At 46.0% G+C, this 22837-nt stretch overlaps 1 protein-coding gene across 1 annotated transcript in view; it reads left to right on the top strand.

Moving 5' to 3' along the window:
- Nucleotides 1-11488: 11488 nt before the first annotated feature.
- The window catches only part of ATL3 (atlastin GTPase 3), a 41940-nt gene continuing 30591 nt past the window's right edge, over nt 11489-22837 (top strand). Inside the window, exons 1-2 of the mRNA XM_054993504.1 lie at nt 11489-11560; nt 20948-21165. Coding sequence (XP_054849479.1) covers nt 20959-21165 — 207 coding nt within the window. The 5' untranslated portion in view covers nt 11489-11560; nt 20948-20958. The remainder of the gene's footprint in view (nt 11561-20947; nt 21166-22837) is intronic.

Genomic DNA, 22837 nt, shown 5'->3' on the forward strand with positions numbered 1-22837 from the left:
GCGCAGGCGCAGTAGCGGGGCGGAGAGAATGGCAGAAGGACGGCAAGGCGTGCTGCGCAGGCGCAGAAAGGAGGGGCGCGGCTGCAACCCGCGCGCGCGGGGAAAGGAGCAGGGATGAAACAACGTCCTGTGGTACGCTTCGCTAGTCCGTTTCGCTCCCCGCTCCTTGTGTATGTGACGGGCGTGGCGGAGTTTGCGCGTGCGTATCGCGCTCAAAAGAACTGGTGCGGGGAAAGCGGGCGTGGCGAGGACCAGCGCATGCGTAATAAGCATAAAGTGATAAACGTAAAATTTCTCTTCAGGTACTGTAGTAGGGTTGCCAATCTCCAGGTGGTGGCAGGCGATCTCTTGGCATTACTAATGCTGTCGAGGCCATAGAGATCCGTTCCCCTGGCTGCTTTGGAAGGTGCCCTGCTGAGGTCCCTCTCTTCAAACTCCACCTTCTCTAGAATTCACCCCCATATCTCCAGGGGCTTCCCGGCCTGGAGCTGGCAACCATAGTTGGGAGGTAGCGTAGGTTTCAAACTGGGATTTCAAATTCTTATGTTCAAGATTGCGAACTTTTTAGTCATAGATGCAGAGAAGTTAGCCGTGTTAGTCTGTGGTAGCAAAATCAAAAAGAGTCCAGTAGCACCTTTAAGACTAACCAATTTTATTTTAGCATAAGCTTTCGAGAATCAAGTTCTCTTCGTCAGATGCCTGATACAGAGACTGGTCAAACACAGAAGAGCAAGAGAGGGAAGAGGCAATTAGGGGGGGAGGGGGAGGGAGCAATCAAAACATTCCTTTGCTAGTATATGTAAACATCTCCTTTTGGTGTGTGTATCAGTTGGCTTCAAAGGAGTTTGCCCTGTTAGTTTGTAGAAGCCAAACAGCTAGACCATCCAATTCCAATGCAGTATGGGCCTTCGGTAACCACAGCTCTCCCTGCCAGATGCATCTGACAAAGAGATCTGTGGTTCCCAAAAGCCCACGCCAGGAACTTTTTAGTCAGAAACATAATATCCTTGGTAATTGAACAATTATCCCCTGGCCTCTTTTATTGTCAGATTTGTGACCGTTTATTGGTCCCTGCCAAAAATATCTGCTGTAGGAATTATACATTCTTGCCTCCCCGTCCCATTGCAGACCAAAACACTCCCCCCTTCCCCCCCCCAAATGCTGCACTTGGAGTTAAGAGTTACTAAACGCCAGATAGGACCCGGAGTTCTTCTGGAATTACAACTGATCTCTAGCCTACAGAGAACAGTTTCCCTGGAAGAAATGCCTGCTTTGGAGGGTGGATTCTGTGGCCTCATATCTCTGCTGAGCTCTCTTCCCTCTCTAAACTCTGTCTTTAACTCTGTCTCTAAGCTCTGCCCCCAAATCTCCAGGAATTTCCCACTGTGGAGTTGGCAGCCCTATCTGGAGGGGCAGGGCCCCCTTCCCTAATAGTCTGAATGGGGAATTGGAGGTTTGCTGCAAGACGTGGGAACTAGCGGAAGCTGCCTCTCCTTCCATCTAGAACTCCTCCGCTGTATCCAAGCCATGGTTTTCTGTGGGCATGGGCCGCTGTGTCTTACCTACAGAGAAGAAGGGCATTGTCCACAAATAATAGTGTAGAATACAAATACTAGCTAGCAATCAAGTTTTTTTAAAAAAATGGGCTCTAGAGAAAGTCCCGCTGTGGAGTGCAAGAGCGCTCCAGGGCTTGTGGCGCGCGGGTAGCAGCGCGGGCAGACTCGCAGCCCCCTGCACTGCCTTTCGTCTGCCCCACAGGACAGGGCCGGCCAGCTTGCCGCATGCCCCCTGTCCTGCAGGGCAGGCAAAAGGCAGTGCAGCCGCCCGCGCCATTCACTCCTGTCCTACAGGGCAGGCGAAAGGCAGCGCGGGGGGCTGCAAGGCCGCCCGCGCCATTCGCCTGCGGGGAGGCAAATGGTGCGGGCAGCTTCCCAGCCCCGCACGCTGCCTCCGCCGCTCCACCCTGTGTGATGATGTCTCCAAAATGACATCATCCGAAATGTCTCCGAAATGTCTCCTAGTCCGAGCCGGGAGGCGCTCGGACTAGGGTTGCCCTGGGCGCCAGTAACCCTAGATCCGGCCCTGCATGGTGCCGCTGTGGCCACGGTGGTACAACCCTCTGGAGGCCCGGAGGAGGCTTGCTGCAGTGATAGAGAAGTGTAGCATGCCCTTCCCCACTGCCATGCTGGGTCTCCCCACCCACTCCTAAGCAAGCTGTATTGGCAACGATTCCTTATCCTTGCACAGGCTAGAGTATGCTTGCGCATGGATAAAAAGCAAGTCATTGCCAATATGGCTTGCTTTTTATATAGTAGGGTGCTTTGAGTTGAGAGCTTTAGGTGATAGCAAGAATTCTGTCCCTTCCTCTCTGGGGCTTATCCTATATATTAAGTATTGAGACCAGAGGTTCAATTCTACATCTTTATTGAGCGAAAACAGACCAAGGAGCAGGCCTAACAGAAGCCAAATATATACACATAAGCCACACCCCCATTTATACAACAACCAATGAAAAACGCATAACTAGACGCCTTGATTTGCATTAACTATATACATCATAACATACTTACAAGATTGTGATTGGTCTTTATTGAAGAGGACCGGTTTGCTACCAACAATAAACCACCAATAAGAAGAGAGACAATAGGAGCCTAGCGTTTATTGAAGCTAGCCCAATACATTATACTTTGACTCTCCATTGGGTAGAAAAGCAGTATATCAATAAATTAGTCGTTCGGTGCTCTATGCTGGTGAAATAGCAAAACAGATTCCCTGCCCTGAGAATGTTACAAAGCAAAATTCAATAGAAGATTGAGAGGAGGGGAACAATAGAACGCACATTAAATTCACTTACCCTTATTTAAAGCTCACTACATGATAGGCTGTGTGTTTGGAGCTCCCAGAGCTTTTTAAAGTTCCTTACCAGAAGTGTGACAGTGGTATTTCTAGCCAGTAGGGGAAATCACAGCTATGGTTGCCAAGAAGAAAGACACAAATCTATTGCCAGAAGCTGTTTCTGCCCTCAGTTGAGGGCCTGCTCGGCTATGTTTGCTGCTTCTCAGGCTTTAACTCATTTGTACATAAGTAATTTTAAGGAAAAGTGGTCATTGCTTTCTTGCAGATTTTCACACTATTCCAAAATGCAACAATCATGTTATTGTATATTGAGATTATTTGAGATTATATTGAGATTATTATAATAAACAACTTTATTGGAGACTGGAAGCAGACAGACTGAAGCCTCAGGCTCAACAGTCACCAATTTATACTTGTAGAAGCCACTCCCACTTTTACAACAACCAATACAATGTAAGCAGCTACAAGCCTTCGTTTGCATGAACTGTATACAAGTATATACTTTTCAGCACAGTGATTGGACTACAAAGAAACAGTTCTGATTGGCCGTGCCGGCACTCAAACACCAATAGCTTTGTAGGCCTCAGAAGCCTTTGTTCTACTCGAGCAATACATAACACATGTAGTAAAAGTTTTGGGTAGATGGCCACATTGGTCCATAGAACAGCAAGACTGGAATCCAGAGGCACCTTAAACTCAAAAAATATTTTCAAGGTATGAGCTTTTGGGAGTCAAAGCTCCCTTCTTTAGGGTGTCTGAAGAAGGGAGTTTTGACTCTCGAAAGCTTACACCATGAACATTTTGTTGGACTCTAAGCTGCCCCTGGACTCAAGTCCTGCTGTAAAGGACAGCTCTATCTGGAAAGTTGAAAGTTGCAGAAAAATGAAGTGATCTTGATATTTTCAAAACTGGAAAATAATTTGAGATGATGCACTATCAAAAGGAGCCTACTGATTTGGTCTCAGTATATTGCAAATTAGACATCTCATACTGATTGTATCAACCTACACAATGCTGAGTAGATGTCTCTTTGTATAGGCTGTTATCAACTTACAGTATGTAAGCAACTTTGAGTCTCGGTGGCAAACATGGACAGTAAATAAGTAGATTTTGCAAAACTGAGGAAGGGGGAGTCTAGCTAGTTTTTGGCGAGGTCTTCTTGGGGTTCTGCAAAGGAGCTGAGGTCATTTATATCATGTGGTGTGGTAATCTTGAGTTTTGTGGTCAGTTTCTTAATTGCAGTGCAAAATGTCCTCATAGACTCAATATTACAGAGTTTTCAAGATGTTTGAGGCTTCAGTATTATGCATGCTTGTTTGGAAACGAGTACCAAGATTTACAGATTTACAGAGTACCAAGATTTACGCAGAGATACTCCAGTCTAAGCCCACTGAAATCAATCAGCTTAGACTGGAGTAACTCTGCATAGGATTTCACTGTTAGTTAGGATGACACATGAAGATTGCAGTCCTATTCATGCTTCACTGACCATGAAAACCAAGGAATTCCCTCTGAAATCAGTAGGAGGGAGGTGAGTACAGAAAGGCAACCCAAAAGTTACTTCAGCTGTCTGCTAGGACTTTCGACATCAACTAAAGCTAAATTCTGTAAGCCAAAGGGTGTGTTCTTTTAGTTTCTTTATACAAGACACATTGGTGCGTGTTTGTCAAGTGTAGGGAGACGCAATGTTAGCTGAGAAGTGTAGTTTTAGAAGACAGAACCGGCAGAGATCACGCCTCAGATGGTTTGTTAATTTCATCTTCGCTTCCCCTAAGGCTCTGTTAATTTCACCTCTCCAGTCTAAAACTCTGAGATCACAACAAGAGGGCAGTGAGGAATGGAAATGGGCTGGAGCTGCCTTCCAGAGCTGGGCTCAGACCTGGAGAGGCTGTAATGGACCGTTCCTTCTGGCATTTCATAGCCTCTTCACACAGCTCCAGGGTATAGCAAAGCCTTTGCCCTGCCACCGGCTCTGACTTTTTAGACTATCCTTTCCGGCGATCATTGCATCTCCCGACGTGTTCTTCATGGGTCAGATGTCTTGTGCAGAGAGACTCTAGTATTTAATTGTCAAGGGTTCAAGACTTGGGAGAAACACAGGGTTCAAGACTTGGGAAGCCCACCTAGTATTTGTTGTTGTTGGGAGAAACACAGACAAGAATATCCTACGCAAAGCATAGGCTGCAGGGACTTTTCCCATCTTTATCCCAGATGAGAAAAGCACCAGATCAAAGCCTGGCATGCAAAAGGTACCCCTTAAAAATAGGTTTTCTCTGATCCCTCCTCCACACTTTTTTATTGGAAGTTGTTGAAACAAAGAGAAGTTGAAACGTACCTTGTAGACAATGCAACACTTCATGTGCTTGATTTGCTTAATTAGCAGACAATTTGGATAATATACAAATTATTGCAACTTTTCCTGTTCTTATATGGAAAATTGCAGGAACTTACCAAGGGAGGCACAATCATTGTCCCCATGCAATGACGCAGCGTTTGTAACAACCCGTATTTGCCCCACCTCTTATGTTTTTGGCCAAGTGCTAAAGCATCGCCCACTGCGCAATACTGTCACTTCTGGGTCACACCAAAAGTTGCATAACCACTAGGGATAAAAGAAGCTGCAACAAAAGCCGTGATAAACTAACTAGTGAATGATTTATAATACAATTCAAAGTTTACTAAACACCATTCAATAGTACTAAATAGAAGGAAAGTGAATACATATAAGTTGGTTACATAAATATAAGGCAAAGCATATTTCAAGACAGCAATAATATTACAAATTTTCTATATAGATATAAAGTGCTTGTGCCTGTAATTGACAACAACTTGTCTACAACGTAACCAAAGGTAAGTCCAAAGGAATTTTAGGAATCTTTTATGACGGTGCATATATATATGGTCTTCTGCATATCAGTCCAACTTCACAATAATGGACAAAAATGATGATGTATTGTCGAAGGCTTTCACGGCCGGAGAACGATGGTTGTTGTGGGTTTTCCGGGCTATATTGCCGTGGTCTTGGCATTGTAGTTCCTGATGTTTCGCCAGCAGCTGTGGCTGGCATCTTCAGAGGTGTAGCACCAAAAGACAGAGACACCAAAAAACGTCAGGAACTACAATGCCAAGACCATGGCAATACAGCCCGGAAAACCCACAACAACCAAAAATGATGATATTTCAATGATAACTGCGATGTGAAGCCAGCAAATCCACCCGTTTCATCTCTTCATCCTGGCAGTTATTATATCAAGGTAGACAACACATCCAAAGGTAAATAACTGTTCATTTAGACACCATCAGCAACCATCCTCCATTCTGGGTGTCCTCACACACTCGCCTCCCCCTCCGCTCACCTGGGCCGTTTCCAGACGGACCCCCGCCTCGCGAAACGTCGCGCGTCGTCGCGCGTCGTTGCGCAGAAAACGCGAAATATTGCGTTTTCTCGCGTGAGTTTTGCGCGACGTCGCGCAAAACTCCCGCGAGAAAACGCGATATTTCGCGTTTTCTGCGCAACGACGCGCGATGACGCGCGACGTTTCGCGAGGCGGGGGGCCGTCTGGAAACGGCCCTGGTTGGAGGGGAAGAAAGGAGTGGGGAGGTAGGCTACAGAGCATGCTGTGCAATGGTGTGTATGTGTACTCCGGAGCCCCTCATGTTGTTACCTCCCATTGAAAAGTGGAGGCTGTGGGGTCTCAGTGTAGCCGATTTTGGCCCCGCTGAGACCCCATAGCTTCTGATTTTCACCCGGAAGTGACATAATATGTTCCCCGGAGGTCACTTCGATCAGCTAATAAGCAGTTGCTAATGGTCCCTGGCCCCAGGGAGGTCCGTCTGGCCTCTACCTGGTGGAACTCTCTGTCTGAGGAAACTAGGGTCTGGTGGGATTTGTTATCTTTCCACCGGGCCTGCAAGACGGAGATGTTCTGCCAGGCATTTGGTGGGGGCTAGGCTGTCCTCTTGCCGGCCATACCACTGAAGACCATCCACCACCCATGAAGGAGCTCATAAGTGTGGCGCAGGGCATGATGTAAGAGCCAAGCCCTGTGCTTAAAATACTGTGTTTTAATATTTATTCCACCAATCGAGAAGTTTTATTGCCTATTCCACCAATCGAGAATTTTTATTGTATGTGGAATAGTGTTTTAATGTTTATTTATAATATTTTTATTGTTTTTAAACTGTATGTTACCAACTGTATGTTGTTACACCGCCCTGAGCCCGTCTGATGGGGAGGGCAGTCTAGAAATGCAATAAATAAATAAATAAATAAATAAATAAATAAATAAATAAATGGGCCAGGGCCCATCTTCATGTATGCCCCCAAAGCCAGTTTGGTGTAATGGTTAAGAGGAGCAGGACTTTAATCTGGAGAACCGGTTTGATTCCCCACTCCTCCATTTGAAGCCAGTGGGGTGACCTTGGGTCAGTCACAGCTCTCTCAGAGCTCTCTCAGCCCCACCCACCTCACAGGGTGTTTTGTTGTTGTGAGGATAATAATAACATACTTTGTAAACTGATCCGAGTGGATGTTATGTCATCCTGAAGAACAATGGAATAGAAACTGTTTAATCCATTGCATAAACAGGATTTCACAATTAGAGAACCAAGATCCAATAATGTGGATTTCACAATTACAGGGTGCTGAACTACAACTGGTGTAGTACATCTAGTAAGCGGTGGCGTATAAAGGCAGAGGAAAAGAAGTAGTGTTGCCAACCTCCAGGTGGGGCCTGCAGACCTTTTGGAATTGCAACTGATCTTCAAATTATAGAGATCAGTTCCCCTGGAGAAAACAGCTGCTTTGGAGAGTGGACTCTATGGCACTCTGTCTACCACCTGTTCAAACCCTATAGTCCCTAGGCTACACCCAAATTTCCAGGAATTTCACAAACTGGCGGTGGCTACCCCCAAAAGAAGGCTGCCTAGTAAGAATTTCATAGGCCCTCCTACATAATCCCATGCAAATGTCCTTCTGAACCATTCCATTTTACACAGTCCAAGGAACGACAAAAGCTGTGTGGGAGCCTTTCTGATATCCTCAGGCAGGCCATTCTGCAAAGGGGAAGCCACAAAAGAGAAAGCTTGCATATGGGTTTTAGTTTTTTAAAAATGTTTCAACCCTTGTGCAGGATGGCACCTTCGGGGTAGCTTTGACCAAATTGTCTCAGAGCCAAGCTACAAGTGACGCCTGACACAGGTTGGACACTTGTCAGCTTCCGTCAAGTTTTGATGGGAAATGTAGGCCTCCTGGTCTTGCAGCTTGGCTCTCCGTTTAATTGAAGTTTATAGAGTGGCAGTCTATGGGAGGGAGACCATGAGGTTGGGAGGAGATTGCAGGCGTCAAGCTCTCGCCGGGCACCCCCCTTCCCCTCTGCTCTGTATGTGTGTGTGTGTGTTTCTGTAAACTTCAATTAAATGGAGAGCCAAGCTGTAAGACCAGGATGCCTACATTTCCCATCAAAACTTGAGGGAAGCTGACAAGTGTCCAACTTGCGTCAGGCGTCACTTGTAGCTTGGCTCTCAGTGGAACCCTAAAACCCAAAAAAGCTCTCAGAACCCTCTTCAGATTTTTTTTTCTTAAGGCCCATAGGAGGACACCAGCCTACAGCAGTTCCATCCCTCTGTCACTCTCCAACCAGCCTTTAGTCTTTAGTTTCTTTACAGGTTTCTCTTACTTTCTATGGTGTACCATACGAGAAATGGCAAAGTCCTAGAGCATCCATTCTCCAAAATTTACATTTTCTCCAGAGCAGGGGTGTCCAAACTGTGGCTCGGGAGCCATATATGGCTGTTCTAGACATATTGTGTGGCTCCCGGTCATCTCTGAGTATCGCCATGGCCATACATTTTATTTTATTTCCCTCCCTCCCTTCCCTCCTTTTCATGTCTTTCCCTCCCTCCCTTTACTTCTTTCCTTCTTTCTTTCCGTGCCCTTCCCTCCCTTTCCCTTCCTTCCTTCCTTCCTTCCTTCCTTCTTTCCAAGTCTTTCATATTTTCAGTAAAAATGTTGGGGTTGCTAGGTCTGACTCAGAAAATACCTGGGGACTTGGGGGGGGGTGAAGCCTAGCAAGGATGTGACATCACTTTTGTGATGTCACTTCCAAGTCAAAGGTCAGGTGATGGCTCTTCCCAAGCACCACCCTTTCCGATGATGTCACTCCCAGCATACTGCACCAAACCCCACCCCTTCCTGTGATGTCACATTCAGGGCATTCCCCCAGACCCATCTCTTCATCTGAAGTCACTTCAATGCATCATGTCTTGTGGCTCTCAAACATCTGGCGTTTATTCTATGTGACTCTTACATTAAGTGAGTTTGGCCTCCCCTGCTCCAGAGGAACTAATCTCAGTCATCTGGAGATCGGTTATAATTCTGAGAGAACTCCAAGCTTTGCCTTCAAATTAGTAACCTTACTAGCAATTCATGCAAATACCATTTTAAATACCACCCCCAAAGCAAAAGTAGATCCAATGTCTGAGCAGACACCAGAAAACAGGGATTTCCCCTTGCGTCTGTGAGATCTAATCTATGAACTCTATGAAAATTTATCCTAGAATAAAAGTTGTTACCCCTTGAGGTGCCACTAGTGCCCTATTTATTGACCCAAGTTAGTAAGGACGGGAACTTGGAGCATGTGTTCCTAATCAAGGAGCACAAGGGATCAATTTAATCTGAATAATCAATTAAAAAACACCCCGTAACAAAAAGTCTGACAAGAAAATGTCATGATGCGACATGGTCCCCCATGAGTCAGCGATGACTCGATGCGTGCCCAGGGGACTACCTTTTTTAAATGTCTATCTGAATTATCAAAGTAAATCAAGATGGGTAGCTGTGTTTGACTGTAGTAGTAGAAAAGAACAAGAGCCCAGTAGCACCCCTAAGACCAACAAAATTTGTGGTAGGGTATGAGCTTTTGTGAGTCACAGCTCACAAGGTAACAGGTATCTGAAGAAGTGAGCTGTGTCTCACCAAAGCTGTGTATCACAAATTTTGTTAGTCTTAGAGATGCTACTGGACTCTTGCTCTTTCCTACTGAATGACTGAAAGTTAGAATAACTTACTAGTTCATACATGAAAACCGCAGCATTTTGTTAATAAGAAAAAGCCCTTGATCATTTTCTTTTCTTGCCCCTTGTGAGTAATACATCAGAACAGAAATGACTTTGGAAAATAAATGAGGGTACTTTCCACTCTCAGTATTAATAGTGCAATGTTACGCACAGTAACACCAGCCTCAGTGTATTGATATCAATAGGCCAGAGTAAGTCTGTAAAGGATTGCTTTGTAAATATAGTTAAGAACCTTAGGATAAAAACCTTTGTAAGCTAAAGGTGATAAGAATGAAAGGGCAAGATAATATTGGCTGTGATATGACTGTGAGGTTTTAAACACTTCTATTGTTTAACAGTCTGGGCTGCCTAATTCAGGCTGAGGTTGCCAACATTCTTTTTTAATTTGAAAAGAAAAATAGAAATAGCAATAGAAAGTGCATAGATACTTATACAAAATAGAAATTGCTACATTTACGCAACGACAACAGAAAAATATATCAGAGATATGTGAAAACACTGCTAGCTTATGGGATGTTTCTCCTCTCCCTCTCCTTAATTACTTATACCTCAAATTTAATATCAATAGTCTTTAATCAGTCATCTATTTCTTATGTTATACTCAACATTTTTAAGGTCTCTAATTAATTTATTTCCATTTTAACTACTCTTAATTTTTCTTAGCTTCGAGCTTTCCATTTACTTAGCTTCAAGCTTTCCATTTCCCCCTGAAATTTCGATATTGGTCTGTTATTCACATAAAAAGTTAATTTAGCTATAGATGCATATTCGTACGCTTCATCTATCCACTCAGGCATATCGGGGCAAGATTCTGTCTTGAAAAGTTCTGCGTGTTCCTTTGTAATATTGATCAGTAGAATATTTAATAGCATAAACCGAAGGTTGAAAATCTTCTGCATCCCCTTCGTGTATTTTTAACGTTGGCTCTGCTATGACTGTGAGGTTTTAAACGCTTCTATGGTTTGACGGGCTAGGCTGCCTAATTCAGGCTGAGGTTGTCAACATCCTTGCTGGGGGCCTTTTCCTCGGCTCATGCCACTCTGACACGTGCAAAGAAAGCAGGGGAAGATTTTACTCGTTGCCCCCCTTTTTTTGCCAGCATGCCAGGAAATGGGTTGCATAATCAACTTCTGCCTGTCATAGGCAGCGGCTTAAAGGCGCAGAAGCAAGAACCGCTGGACTCGACCAAGCCGACTACATTTCCCGGCATGCCGTTTCAGCGCGCCTCTATTAGACCCAGGAAGAGGAATGAACGAATCTCGTAGTTTTTTTTCTCGGCAACACTTTTTCTCGTTCTAAAACTACAGCTCACGAAATGCATCAATCCAAAAAAAGCCGGTGGAAAAAAATCATCGGCCGTTCTTTTCTATTCTTTTGGGAGTTGTAGTTCAATTGGGCTCTCCTGGCCATGTGTTTGCAACGAGGGAGGGAGAAGGTGGACTCCAATTCCCAGCATGCCTTTCTCCTCCCTGTCCCCTCGCGCGCGCTCAGCTCCATGCCTGCAGGGGGCTCCGCCTCGGCTGCTCTGCGGGACGAGATGGGATTGGGGCGGGAGGTAGGAGGTGGCTCGATGTTATTCCTTCGGAGGAGGTGGTAGCTGCGGAAGCCGTCAAGCTGGAGGCGGCCGGTAATGGGCCCTTTGCTCTTATGGGGAACTTGGGACCACCTGGGCAAGGGTGAGAGTAGGGTTGCCAGCCTCCAGGTGGTGGCTGGAGATCTCCCGGAATTACAACTGATCTCCCCTCGAGAAAATGGCTATATTGGAAGGTAGACTCTACGGCCTTATATACCCCACCTCGCCTCCCCAGGCTCCACCTGCAAAATCTCCAGGAATTTTCCCAACCTGCAGCTGGCAACCTGGGGGCCTCCTTGGAGATTGATGCAGAAAGGCCCCGGGGGGGGGGGAATGATGGGAAGCTGCATGAGTGGATCGGAAGAGCTTGGGTCCCGCAGAAGTTGGGGCACCTGTGGAGGCGAGGGTTGGGCGGCCCCTGAGCAAAGGGAGATCAGTGACTCCTGCCCAAGATTCGAATCCAGTAGCATCTTAAAGATGTAACCAGATTTTCCGGTTTTCAGAGTGCTGCTGGACTCGAATCTTGCTCTTCTACTATAGACCAACAACCTGCTGAAACTGCCTCCTGGGAAAGAGGATGCAGGTAGCTTAATGGATGGATTGGGAGGGCTCAGGTCCCTTGAAGGGATGGGGTGCCTGTGAAAGAAGGAGCAAAGCAGCTTTCGAGAAGTAAGGGGGGACTTCTTGGTTGGGGGGGGACGGTATGGGGACCCTTCAAGGACAGGGATTTGCATGGATGGGGACCTTGTGGTGGGTATCTGCATGTCACCCTATGGATGAACGGGGAGAATTTGAGATTAGGAATAGGGACTTCTTTGTGGTGCTTTTCTGCTCCTCTCCTCCCTTTTAAGGGACTAGAAGAATTTGGAGTTAGCTATCTGGTTGAACGCTTCCCCTGTGGACAGGAGTGGGGCAACTTGGATCCTGTGTGGCTTTGGTGTGTCTGGCTTCATAAACGGGTGGGGATCCTTTGCAGAAGAATGCATGGAGCTCCCTGCAGAGATGGGGTTGCCTGTGGCGAATGCATAGTGCCTTCTAAAAGTATTGTGAAAGTTTGGACACCTTATCGGAACAAGGTGCCTTCGGAGAAAGATGAATGAAATTTTAGGGATGGTGCAGAGATTTCCCGTGGCAATTGGGGCTTCCTGCATTGGAGCATAGGGAGGAGATCCATAAATGCATGGAGACTGACTGGGAGACTATATGGAGTCTCCTTTAGGGAAGGGGTCCCCTCAGAGAGCTGGGCGAGCTTGGCATTCTCTGGACTTGGGGAACCGGGGCCATCCCTTATAGAAAAAGGTGGGAGAGGAAAACCCCTATTGAGAATGTCTGCAGGTTAGATGAAGATATGTAATGGGACATTTGGGCAGGCCACTCTTCCGCCATGCTGTGCAAGACAGATTTCTCAAGTGGAATTTCCTAATGTATTCCTGAGTTCCTCATAGGTTATGCTGCCATGCTCAGGCATGTTGGTGACCCCGTCCCACACAGCAGCCTTCTCTTTCTTCAGTTGCCTATCACGTGCCACAGATAAGTTTCCAGGAAAGGCAACGTCTTCTTACAACAAAGCGTTATGGAACTCATTGCTACAAGATGTAAACTGTGATCTTAAAAGGGCAGAGGGGGAGGGATTAGATACATTCCTGGAGGGAAGATCTGTCTGGATTGTTAGAAGAGCTGTGCAAGTGTACCTGGGGGGTACCCGATGCGGAGACCTTCATGTCCTGCTTGTAAGCTTCTGGAAGAATTCTAGCTGGCCACGGTCAGAAACAGAATATAGGGGCAGCAAAACATGACAGTGTTTGTACTGGGCACCTGACAGGCCACATGTTTGGTGGATCGAGGGTTGGACCTCTGATTGGGGGAACAGAGGAAATTATTAGGAAAACCTATTTAGTGGAGAATCGTTCATTTGAAATGAAGAGCAATAGCAGATCATGGTGCTGCTAAATGCAAACCAGGCGCAGGTTTTGAGATGTGGAATAAAGGGAGCGGTCTGAATTTCTGACTCATTGCAGCCAGGGGCTGGCAGTGCTTGCGGTATGTGAGTGGATTTTCTTTTTCTGTGTGTGTGTGTGTGTGTGAGTAGTTTCTTCCTTTCACGGAACCAGAAGAGCTTGAGAACAGTTAACCGTTGCACAGAATCCTTTAACTGGATTATTTTCCTTTTGTTTTGGAGAGAACACCAAATTGGCCGTGCACCTGGAAATTCAGAGAGGCGTGAAAGTAAACTGCTGCTGTTTTTTGCATTGTGTATTACTGCAAAGCAAACAGACTACAAAATCTATTGCAGTTTAAGTCTGTTGTTTAATCTCGCCAGTCATCTCCGGTGCTTTTGTACTCATTGGCTGGAAAAATGGAAGGGAGGGAGAATGTGTTCCTTCTCTCTGGCAATTGGGCAGGCTGTTGCCTTGTGTAGGACTGTTTGCTAGGTGACCTGCCCATACATTCCTCCCACAGTCAAGGGAGTGGTGCTTTAAAAAAAAATAAACCTAATCTTGCATACTTTGCTGGTGTTGTGCCTTACCATGTTCTAAAGCCCCTATCCCTGCCATTTATTTATCTATTCCTATATAAAAGGCGGGCCGCATTGGCGACAACTCACTTTTTATCCCCGCATAGGCGCACTCTCATGCCCCTCTGTGAGGATAAGAGGCAACATGGCCTTGCTATCTTGGCAACATGGCTTGCTGTGGAGACTCCAGCAGGCTGCTGGTGGTGGTGGGAAGGCCCAGCATCCTTTCCACCCAGCCTCCGTGCTCTGGGGCCCACAGCTGAGCTGCCTGATGTGGTCTGAATTGGGGCTGGATCAGGTAGGTGCAGGGCATGGGAGTGCTCCAGCACCCTTCCCCCCCATGCTCCCAGGTCTGCAGTTGCCCAATCTAGCCTGAATCAGGGTTGGCTCGGGTGGCTGTGGAGCACAGGAGCATTCCACTGCCCTTTCTGCCACCCCCACACACTCCCAGCCCGCAGCCACACTTTCTGCCCCCCCTCCACGCTCCCAGGCCCTCAGCTGCCCGGATCGGGGCTGGATTGGGTGGCTGAAGAGCACAGAAATGCTCCACTGCCTTCTGTGCCTTCCCCATGCTCCTGGGCCCGCAGCTACTAGGAATGGGACTAGATCCGGCGGCTGTGGCATGCAGGAGCTCTGCACTGCTCTTTCTAGCCCCCCTCCATGCTCCAGGGCCCACAGTCGCTTGATCTGGCCTGAATCAGGGCTGGATTGGGCAACTGCGGAGCACAGGAGTGCTCCAGCGCCCTTTCTGCCCCCTCCCCCGAGCTCCTGGGCCTGCAGCCATCTGATCTGGCCCGAATCAGAGCTGGATCAGGCGGCTGTGGAGCGCAGGAGCGCTCCAGGGCCCTTGTGCCCCCCCCCCCCCGCAGCATTCCTGGGCTCTGCAGCAGCCCAATTTAGCCCGAATTGGGTCCATTTTGGGTCGATTCAGCCTCTTGTGGAACGCAGCCAAATCAGTTTTCTAGAGCCCATTGTATTTTTCCCACAACAGGCTTTGTTGCTAATTTAAAATATTTTTATGCCTGCAGTTGTATTGAGTTGTACCATTCAGTTGGTGTATGCTGGGAGAGTTATTCCAGTCTAAGCCCATTCCAGTCAATGAGTTTAGATTGGAGTAAGTCTGTTTAGGATTGCACTATTTCCCACCAGCTTCCTCTCCTATCCTCCTTACTGAACATGCTCAGAGTGCCTTTTCCTGTACTAATTGCAAGCAGGTTCTTGTCTACACACACCAGGAATTTGGAAGGGCTTCTTGGAAGAAGGTGAGCCCACCTCTCTCACTGAGACTCAAGGTGGATTACAGAATATGAAATGAAGCAATCAGACACTGTAAGATTAATAATGCAATAGTTACAATAATGCTTTGTAACTCTGTAATTTTAGGATTACAGAGTTACAAAGCAATGTGAACAACAGATTGTCTAAGGCAAGGTATATATCATATGAGCAATGCAGAAAGTGGAATTACAGTGCCATGAAAGCAAGATATCGCCTACAATACAAGGCTACAAACCTACTCCATTATAAAGGCGTCCTCCTGAGCTGTTCTGTTCTACTACACTTCTAATCCTTTTGTAAAAAATGCCTTCCTGAACATTTCAGTTTTGTGCATTCTGTAGAATGGTAGAAGTGTGGGAGCCTTCCTGACCCCGGGGAGGCCAGTCCATAAGGTGGGAGCCACCATAGAGAATGCACCTGACCGGGGCCAGGATGAGCAAAGCTATCCCAGCAGGGCATAGTAGCATGGTTAAGCATAACTTTTTGTAGGCTGTCTACTCCTGTGGGCTGTTTTTCATTCTGCACTCGTGTGTGCTTTGCTTTCCTCTCTTGTCATTAGAGTATTGAGTTACCCAGGCAGGGAAACGGAGATAAGAGAGGAGCACGGTGTTTTGCTCACAGGCTTGGCTTGGCCTTTTGGCGAAGGACTGTGAGGAACACCGAGGCTGGGAGGGGCTGGTGCAACGGTAAGGCTAAGGGACTAGACCTTGGTTCTAATCCCGATTTAGCCATGAAAAATCTTGAGAGGCCTTGGGCCTGGGGCTTTCTCTCAGCGTAACCCACTGAGGATAACACGGAGGACGGGAGAACCATGTACGGCTCCCTGAGCCTTTTGGGAGGAAAAGCAGAATAAAATTGTGGAAGAGTGCAAGTGTGTCTGAGCGCATGGTTGAATGTGGCCCTGAGGATTAGGAGGAAGGCTTGTATAGCTTGACCTGAACTTTCACCCTCTAGCAAGGTTGTGAATTGGAAGAACTGTGGCCCTGTCCTGCAAGACTGGTCATTGAGGAACACTTGGATGCTCTCCCAGTGAGGACTTGTACATCTCAGTTCATCGAAAGAGTGCAACCACCCCATACTCACCTTAGTAAAGGTTTTCACTTGGTTTTAGCTAAATTTGGGCAAGCGTTTTAAATAAGGCTCTACATATCCATTAGTGATGAAAACCGAGGGATTTCACGTTACCCTGTTGGTGAGGTTACAGGAAAAGTTAGCTGATCCTATTTTAACTGATTAGTCTCTGTCTCTATTAAAATTCACATTGGATGAAGTTACCTTTGTATTATAAGCCTTTTTTTGGCTCGTTGACAAAGGAGGGTGACTGGATTGACAAATCGCGTTTTGGTGACAGCCTTTGGCAAGCACAAAAATATTGGCCTCTGCTTGAACAAAGGGTAACATTTTTTAAAATCGTAAAAGGAAAATACCAGCCCCTCCCATCCATTCTTTCCAGACTAAGTAGGGTTACCATTTCCCCCTAGCTGCCCCTGGCAGGGCTCGTGTTCCTTTTAACAGCTTCATGACAAGCGCACCCATGCTGAGGAAAGCAGCACCTGTTGACTTGGGACCTGCTGTACACACCTTTTGTTAAAGTCACAGAACCCATTGTGTTTGGGTGGTGGTGGGGAGAGCGGATGGATAAACGTTGGCAATTTTTGAAAAACAGAACAGAGATTCCAAAGTGCAAGCTAAATTGGTCAGGGGGAGCGCAAAGGATTCTGGGCAACGGTCCCCTCTTTGGAAATCGGCCTAGAGAGACCTTCGGTTGCTGTTGCCATGGTGATGGGGCTATGATCTCCCGGATGCAGTTTCTCTTCCAAACTGGGGATGCTGCATTTTTAGTCTCTTGCCGTTCTTGGTCTGAAAGGTCATGAAAGCTTGGAGGAAGACGCCAGGGTTTTACTGGTGCTCAAGTTGTGGGCCCAGTTTACCCTATGCGGCCCACAAAATCTTGCGAAGTCTGCCCTCCCAAGCAGTTTCCAACCTGGCACCATGGAGCAGGGAGTGGTCCCCTAGACGGGGAGAGCTGTTGAGGGCTGACCCTTGGGATATGCAGGTGGCTGTTGAGAAGATGCTGTATGTGGCCTGTCGTTTACTTGCTCTGGATTGCAAAAGTTGCTCTCTGGGGTAGTCTGTGTGTGTGCTGTTGGGAGTCTTCATGGTGGGTATATAAATGCATATGAACCTATGAATTCCAATATTTATACTCTAATGAGCATTCCACAAGACACTCATGCTGAGGAAAGGTTTATCCTCGAGTATAAGATGGACGTATTTTTGTATTTCGTGTTTCACTGAAGAAGTACGCCATGAAACAGGAATATATCTGGATTCCAGTCCTTTTTTATTCATGTAAGATGTTGCCTCTGTCTTCATACAAGATGTGGTTCTGCTTATGTCTTTTATGTAAAACTACGTAAGACCCTGTTCAGCACGTGAAAATTGTTGAAATTTATATATAAGACCTATTTGTATTTCTGTCTGATTTGTTTTTGTATATAAAATATTGTATTTAAGTGTGGGAGTAATTGGAATTTTGATATTACTTAGTATCTTTTCCAGTGAGTGTTTAAGCACTTCTTGTCTGAGCTTCTCACACTGGGATCATTTTTTTGGAGAAGTACTTTTTACATGCAAAGCATATGCTCTGTCACTGAGCCGCAGCCCTGCCTGCGTATAGAGTTGTGAAGAAGATAGAATATCACTAGGCCCCAGCCAAAATACCGTCTTGCCGGAGAGGAAAGCCAGAAAAAGGATGTGTATTTTGCCCTGTTCAGGTTTTTTTTTCTTGCTTGTTTTCGTATGATGAGCTTTAGCAAAAACAAACACTACTCTTCAAAGGAGATTCTACCTTAAAAATCTGCTTTTAAAAAACACAGTGAAAGAAAGTCTCATTTTCAAAGCATGCTCCAATTCCTGTTGCAAAGAAAAGGCACAGTTCCTCTAGGTTTTCAGAAGGTTTTTTCCCAGCCAGTGAAGAGTGTTATTTATTTACTAATTTATTTATTTATGTTATTTATAGTCCATCTTTCTCACTGAGACTCAAGGCAGACCATAGTGGTTAAATGGTTGGACTGGGAATTAGTACTCTGCTGGTTCAAATCCCACTACTGCCATGAGCTCAGTAGGTGCCCTTGGGCAAGCCACTCCTCTTAGCCTCAGCTTCCCAGGTGTATTGTGGGATAATAATAACACTGTTTACCTACCGCTCTGAATGGGGCACTATTTTGTCTAGAAAAGCAATATATATTGTAGTTGCTACTGCTGCTATTTGTTGTTGTTGTTATTATTATTATTATCAGGGCTTTTTTTCTGGGAAAAGAGGTGGTGGAACTCAATGGGTTGCCTTAGGAGAAAATGGTCACATGGCTGGTGGCCCCGCCCCCTGATCTCCAGACAGAGGGGAGTTTAGATTGCCCTCCATCTTTGATTTGAGTATTAAAAGAACCCCATAAAAGAGTATTAAAGAGTATTACATGGCGCGGAGGGCAATCTAAACTCCCCTCTGTCTGGAGATCAGGGGACAGGGCCACCAGCCATGTGACCATTTTCAAGAGGTTCCGGAACTTCGTGCCACCGCGTTCCCACTGAAAAAAAGCCCTGATTATTATTATTATTATAAGTGAAAAAGAAATGAGAGCTTCAGTTTAACAGTCTTGTGATGTCTGGGTTAATAATAGGATTTCTGCCTGGTGCACATTCTCAACCAACAGGCCTTAATGGGGCATCTTCCTGTGGAGTTCATTGCAGTAATCTAATTTGGAATGATCTAATCATTTTATTAACCTGGTAATTAATTGTTAGCATCCACAAGGGTGCAAAATGCAGTGAACACAACTTAATGTAATTATAATAATTCTAATTAACAATAAAGGTTTCCCTATCAGGTATGTCCCATCCTAGATTTTTGTCTTAGTGGCAATGGCAAAAAAAAAAAAAAGGCCAAGGGAATTACGGAGATCTTTTCATTCCTGTCTTTTTCATTCCGGGCCAGCAGCCTTTCTTGCACCATTCTGCCAGTGAACTGTTTTCCCTGGATTATGTGAAACTGGCAAGGCTTTAAAGAGATTGGGAAGGACATGATCTGGGCTGACAGTGCTGCAAGATGTCTTGCAGCAGCCGCGTCCGGCATCCCACAAGAGCATGTTGTAAGAGCCAGTTTGGTGTAGTGGTTAAGACAGGCAGGACCATAATCTGGAGAACCGGGTTTGGTTCCCCACTCCCCCGCTTGAAGCCAGCAGGGTGACCTTGGGTCAATCACAGCTCTTCCAGAGCTCTCTCAGCCCCATCACACAGGGTGATTGTTGTTGTGGGGATGAGAATAACATACTTTGTGAACCGCTCTGAGTGGGTGTTGAGTTGTCCTGAAGGGCAGAATATAGATTGAATGTTGTTTTGTTGTTGTTGTTATTATAAGATGCCAATGGGTTGGGTAGAGTGAAACTGTTCCATTTAGCTTCTTGGGAAGGCCAAGTAGGAAAGGGAATAGCAAAGGGCCGAATGGAGGAATACATAGTCACTGCGATGGAGTGATTAAAGTGTCACAGCTGTGACGCTCCAGTCACATTCTCTCAGCCTAGCCTACCTCACCGGGTTATGGTGAGGATAAAATGCTGCCCTGAGTTCCTTGGAAGAAAGGTATGATAAAAATGAAAAGATTGATAATATGGGGCCGCGTGATGAGCAGTTGCGTTTGCAGACATTGGAGGAGAAGAAAGCTATCTGGGTAGCATTGCTACTCTACTGATGATAGAGAAGACAACACTTAGATGCCTAGATTGTTCCTTCTTGACCTGAAGGCCTTAAATGGGGCCTGCTACTTAAAGGGTGATACCAAATGGTTACCCCGCCTTTGGGTCATCCCTTCAGGGAGTTGCAAGGGCTGGTTGATTGGTAGTTTGGAGGAGATAGTGTTGGGGAGGCGGCTGGTGTTGGGACGTTTTGAGAGCCGTGAATTTTTTTTAAAAAGCCATTTTCATTTTACAGAACGATATAAACAATAACTATTCGTCCACTGTCTTAAAATAACAAATCACAAGAAGCTACTCTTGAATCCTGTTTTATGTTTTTGTGAAAAAAATGTGCCATGTATATATCAGAACATCATGGCTATGGTGATTCTTAATTGTCAGATGCGTGTGTGTTAGCTGTGGAGCTGTGATGTGGTATGTGTGTGGTGCCTCAAGATGTCATATTTCTGGAAATGTTGAAGCTATAGGGGAAAAAACCTATCCTCCCCCCCCCCACAGGAAAACCTAGCAATTTTGAGTCAACTTCAAATGTATGCATGTGATTGAATGGAGCTTAGTCCCAGTAAAGCATCCTTATTTACCTGTTTTAACAGAATAAAATACATAATAAATAGCATATAAAATTTCTGGAAATTTTGAAGCCATAAAATAAGTGTTTGTCTCCGATCCCAGTGTGTGTGTATGTGTGTGTGTGGGAACCTAGGTGTTTTGGGGAAAACTTGAAACATATGCAGTACCATTTGGTGGGGCACGCTGCCATACCTTGCAGTTTTTGATGGGGGCTGCACTGATCTTTGTGTTTCGGTCCCTGGGTGCTTTACAGTGGGGCACATCAGACCTTCCTAGTCTGGCTCTTGCTGCGCGCTCACCCCCTTGCCTCTCATTTGTTTCATGCAGGTGGAGATGCCATGGAGCGAGGGAAGCCAGGCCCAGTTCAGATCGTGCTGGTGCACAAGGAAGAGCACTCGTTTGAACTGGATGAAAAGGCGCTGAGTCGAGTCCTGCTGCAGGATGCCATCCGTGACCTGGACGTGGTGGTGGTGTCGGTGGCTGGGGCCTTCCGCAAGGGCAAGTCCTTCCTCTTAGACTTCCTGCTGCGTTACATGTACACACAGGTGAGTCTTTGCACGGACTAGTTTCAGGTGGGTAGCCGTGTCGGCCGGCAGTCAAAGAGCAAGATCCGGGTCCGATAGCATCTTCAAGACCTCAATTTAAAAGGCCTCACTTCAAAAAGGATGTGGACAAAATCGAGAGGGTGCAGAAGAGAGCGACGAGGATGATCAGGGGTCTGGAGACTGAGCCCTACGAGGAAAGGCTGAGGGCCTTGGGAATGTTTCGTATGGAGAAGAGGAGATTGAGGAGGGCGGGGGGACATGATTGCTCTCTTTAAATATTTCAAAGGCTGTCATTTGGAGGAGGGCAAGGAGCTGTTCCAGTTGACAGCAGAGGGTAGGACCCGAAGCAATGGGCTTAAATTACATGCACAAAGGTATCGGCTGGATATTAGGAAGAACTTTTTCACGGTCAGAGTAGTTCAAAAGTGGAATCAGCTGCCTAGGAAGGTGGTGAGCTCCCCTTCACTGGCAGTTTTCAAGAAGAGGCTGGATGAATATTTATCAGAGATGCTTTAGGCTCATCCTGCATTGGGCAGGGGATTGGACTAGAAGGTCTGTATGGCCCCTTCCAACTCTGATTCTGTGATTCTGAAAGACCAACTAGATTTCCAAGGTATGACCATTTGACTCTATTAAGCTCATAACTTGGAAATCTAGTTGGTCTTTAAGGTGCTATTGGACCCAGATCTTTCTCTTTGCATGAACTGTGATTTGGGATCCTTGACTGGCACAGAATATTCTTAGTTCAGTTTATGGATTTTAGTCTGTTTTTTACAGTCGCAAGCTGTTTTTATGCTATATTACTGGGAAAGCTGTGTGTGGTTATCATTTGACTATCGCCAGATATGCTGGATAGATCTCTGAAATGCTAGGTTAGATGGGCTGGTGAGCCATGGAGGATTACTCCTTTGGATCTGGGAATGGTTTTTGAACAGTTTGTGTATGTTATAATCTAACACAGAAAATAATATTTTGAGGTTCAAGTAAATGACTGTAGCACAGGTTTTTTAAAACCAATTAATAGTTGCATACAATTGACCAAAATCTAGTTTGATCCAGAAGAGCAGCTTTTCTTGTGGAAGGGAAGTGTATTGGGATAGAGGTGGATGTAGCTGAGGAAAGGACTCCCAAATTTATACAAGATATCAGGTGCAGATTAATTTCCAATGAATCTAATTTGAAAAAGACAATTTCCCCCTCAAAGCTAAAAGCTCTGTTGTTTGAGTGCTGTCACTGTGTGTTGAAGATGAGTTGGTTTTGCAAAACTGTGAAATCATTTTCTTGACAGGAAAAATCGAACTTGTTCTTTGTGGGGTGTTACATTACAGAGGTGTCTTGACCTGGATAATCCAGGCAAGCCCGATCTCATCAGATATCGGAAGCTAAGCAGGGTTGGTCTTGGTTAGGAATTGGATGGGAGACCTTCAGCGAAGATAAGGGTTGCAGAGGTAAGCAATGTCAAACCACCTCTGTTAATCTCTTGCCATGAAAAAGCCACCAGGGGTTGCCATAATTCAGCTATGACTTGATGGCACTCTCCATCCCCATAGCACCTCTTAAAAACTGCTGCAGGTGGTGTCCCCTCTCACCCTCACCCTTGTAGGAGGCCACAAGGTGGGAGCCACTCTAGAAAAGGAACTGGTTCTGTTAGATGCCAAGAGGGCTCTAGAAG

This window comes from Eublepharis macularius, chromosome 1 (assembly GCF_028583425.1).
Source record: "Eublepharis macularius isolate TG4126 chromosome 1, MPM_Emac_v1.0, whole genome shotgun sequence".
Lineage (NCBI taxonomy): Eukaryota > Metazoa > Chordata > Lepidosauria > Squamata > Eublepharidae > Eublepharis > Eublepharis macularius.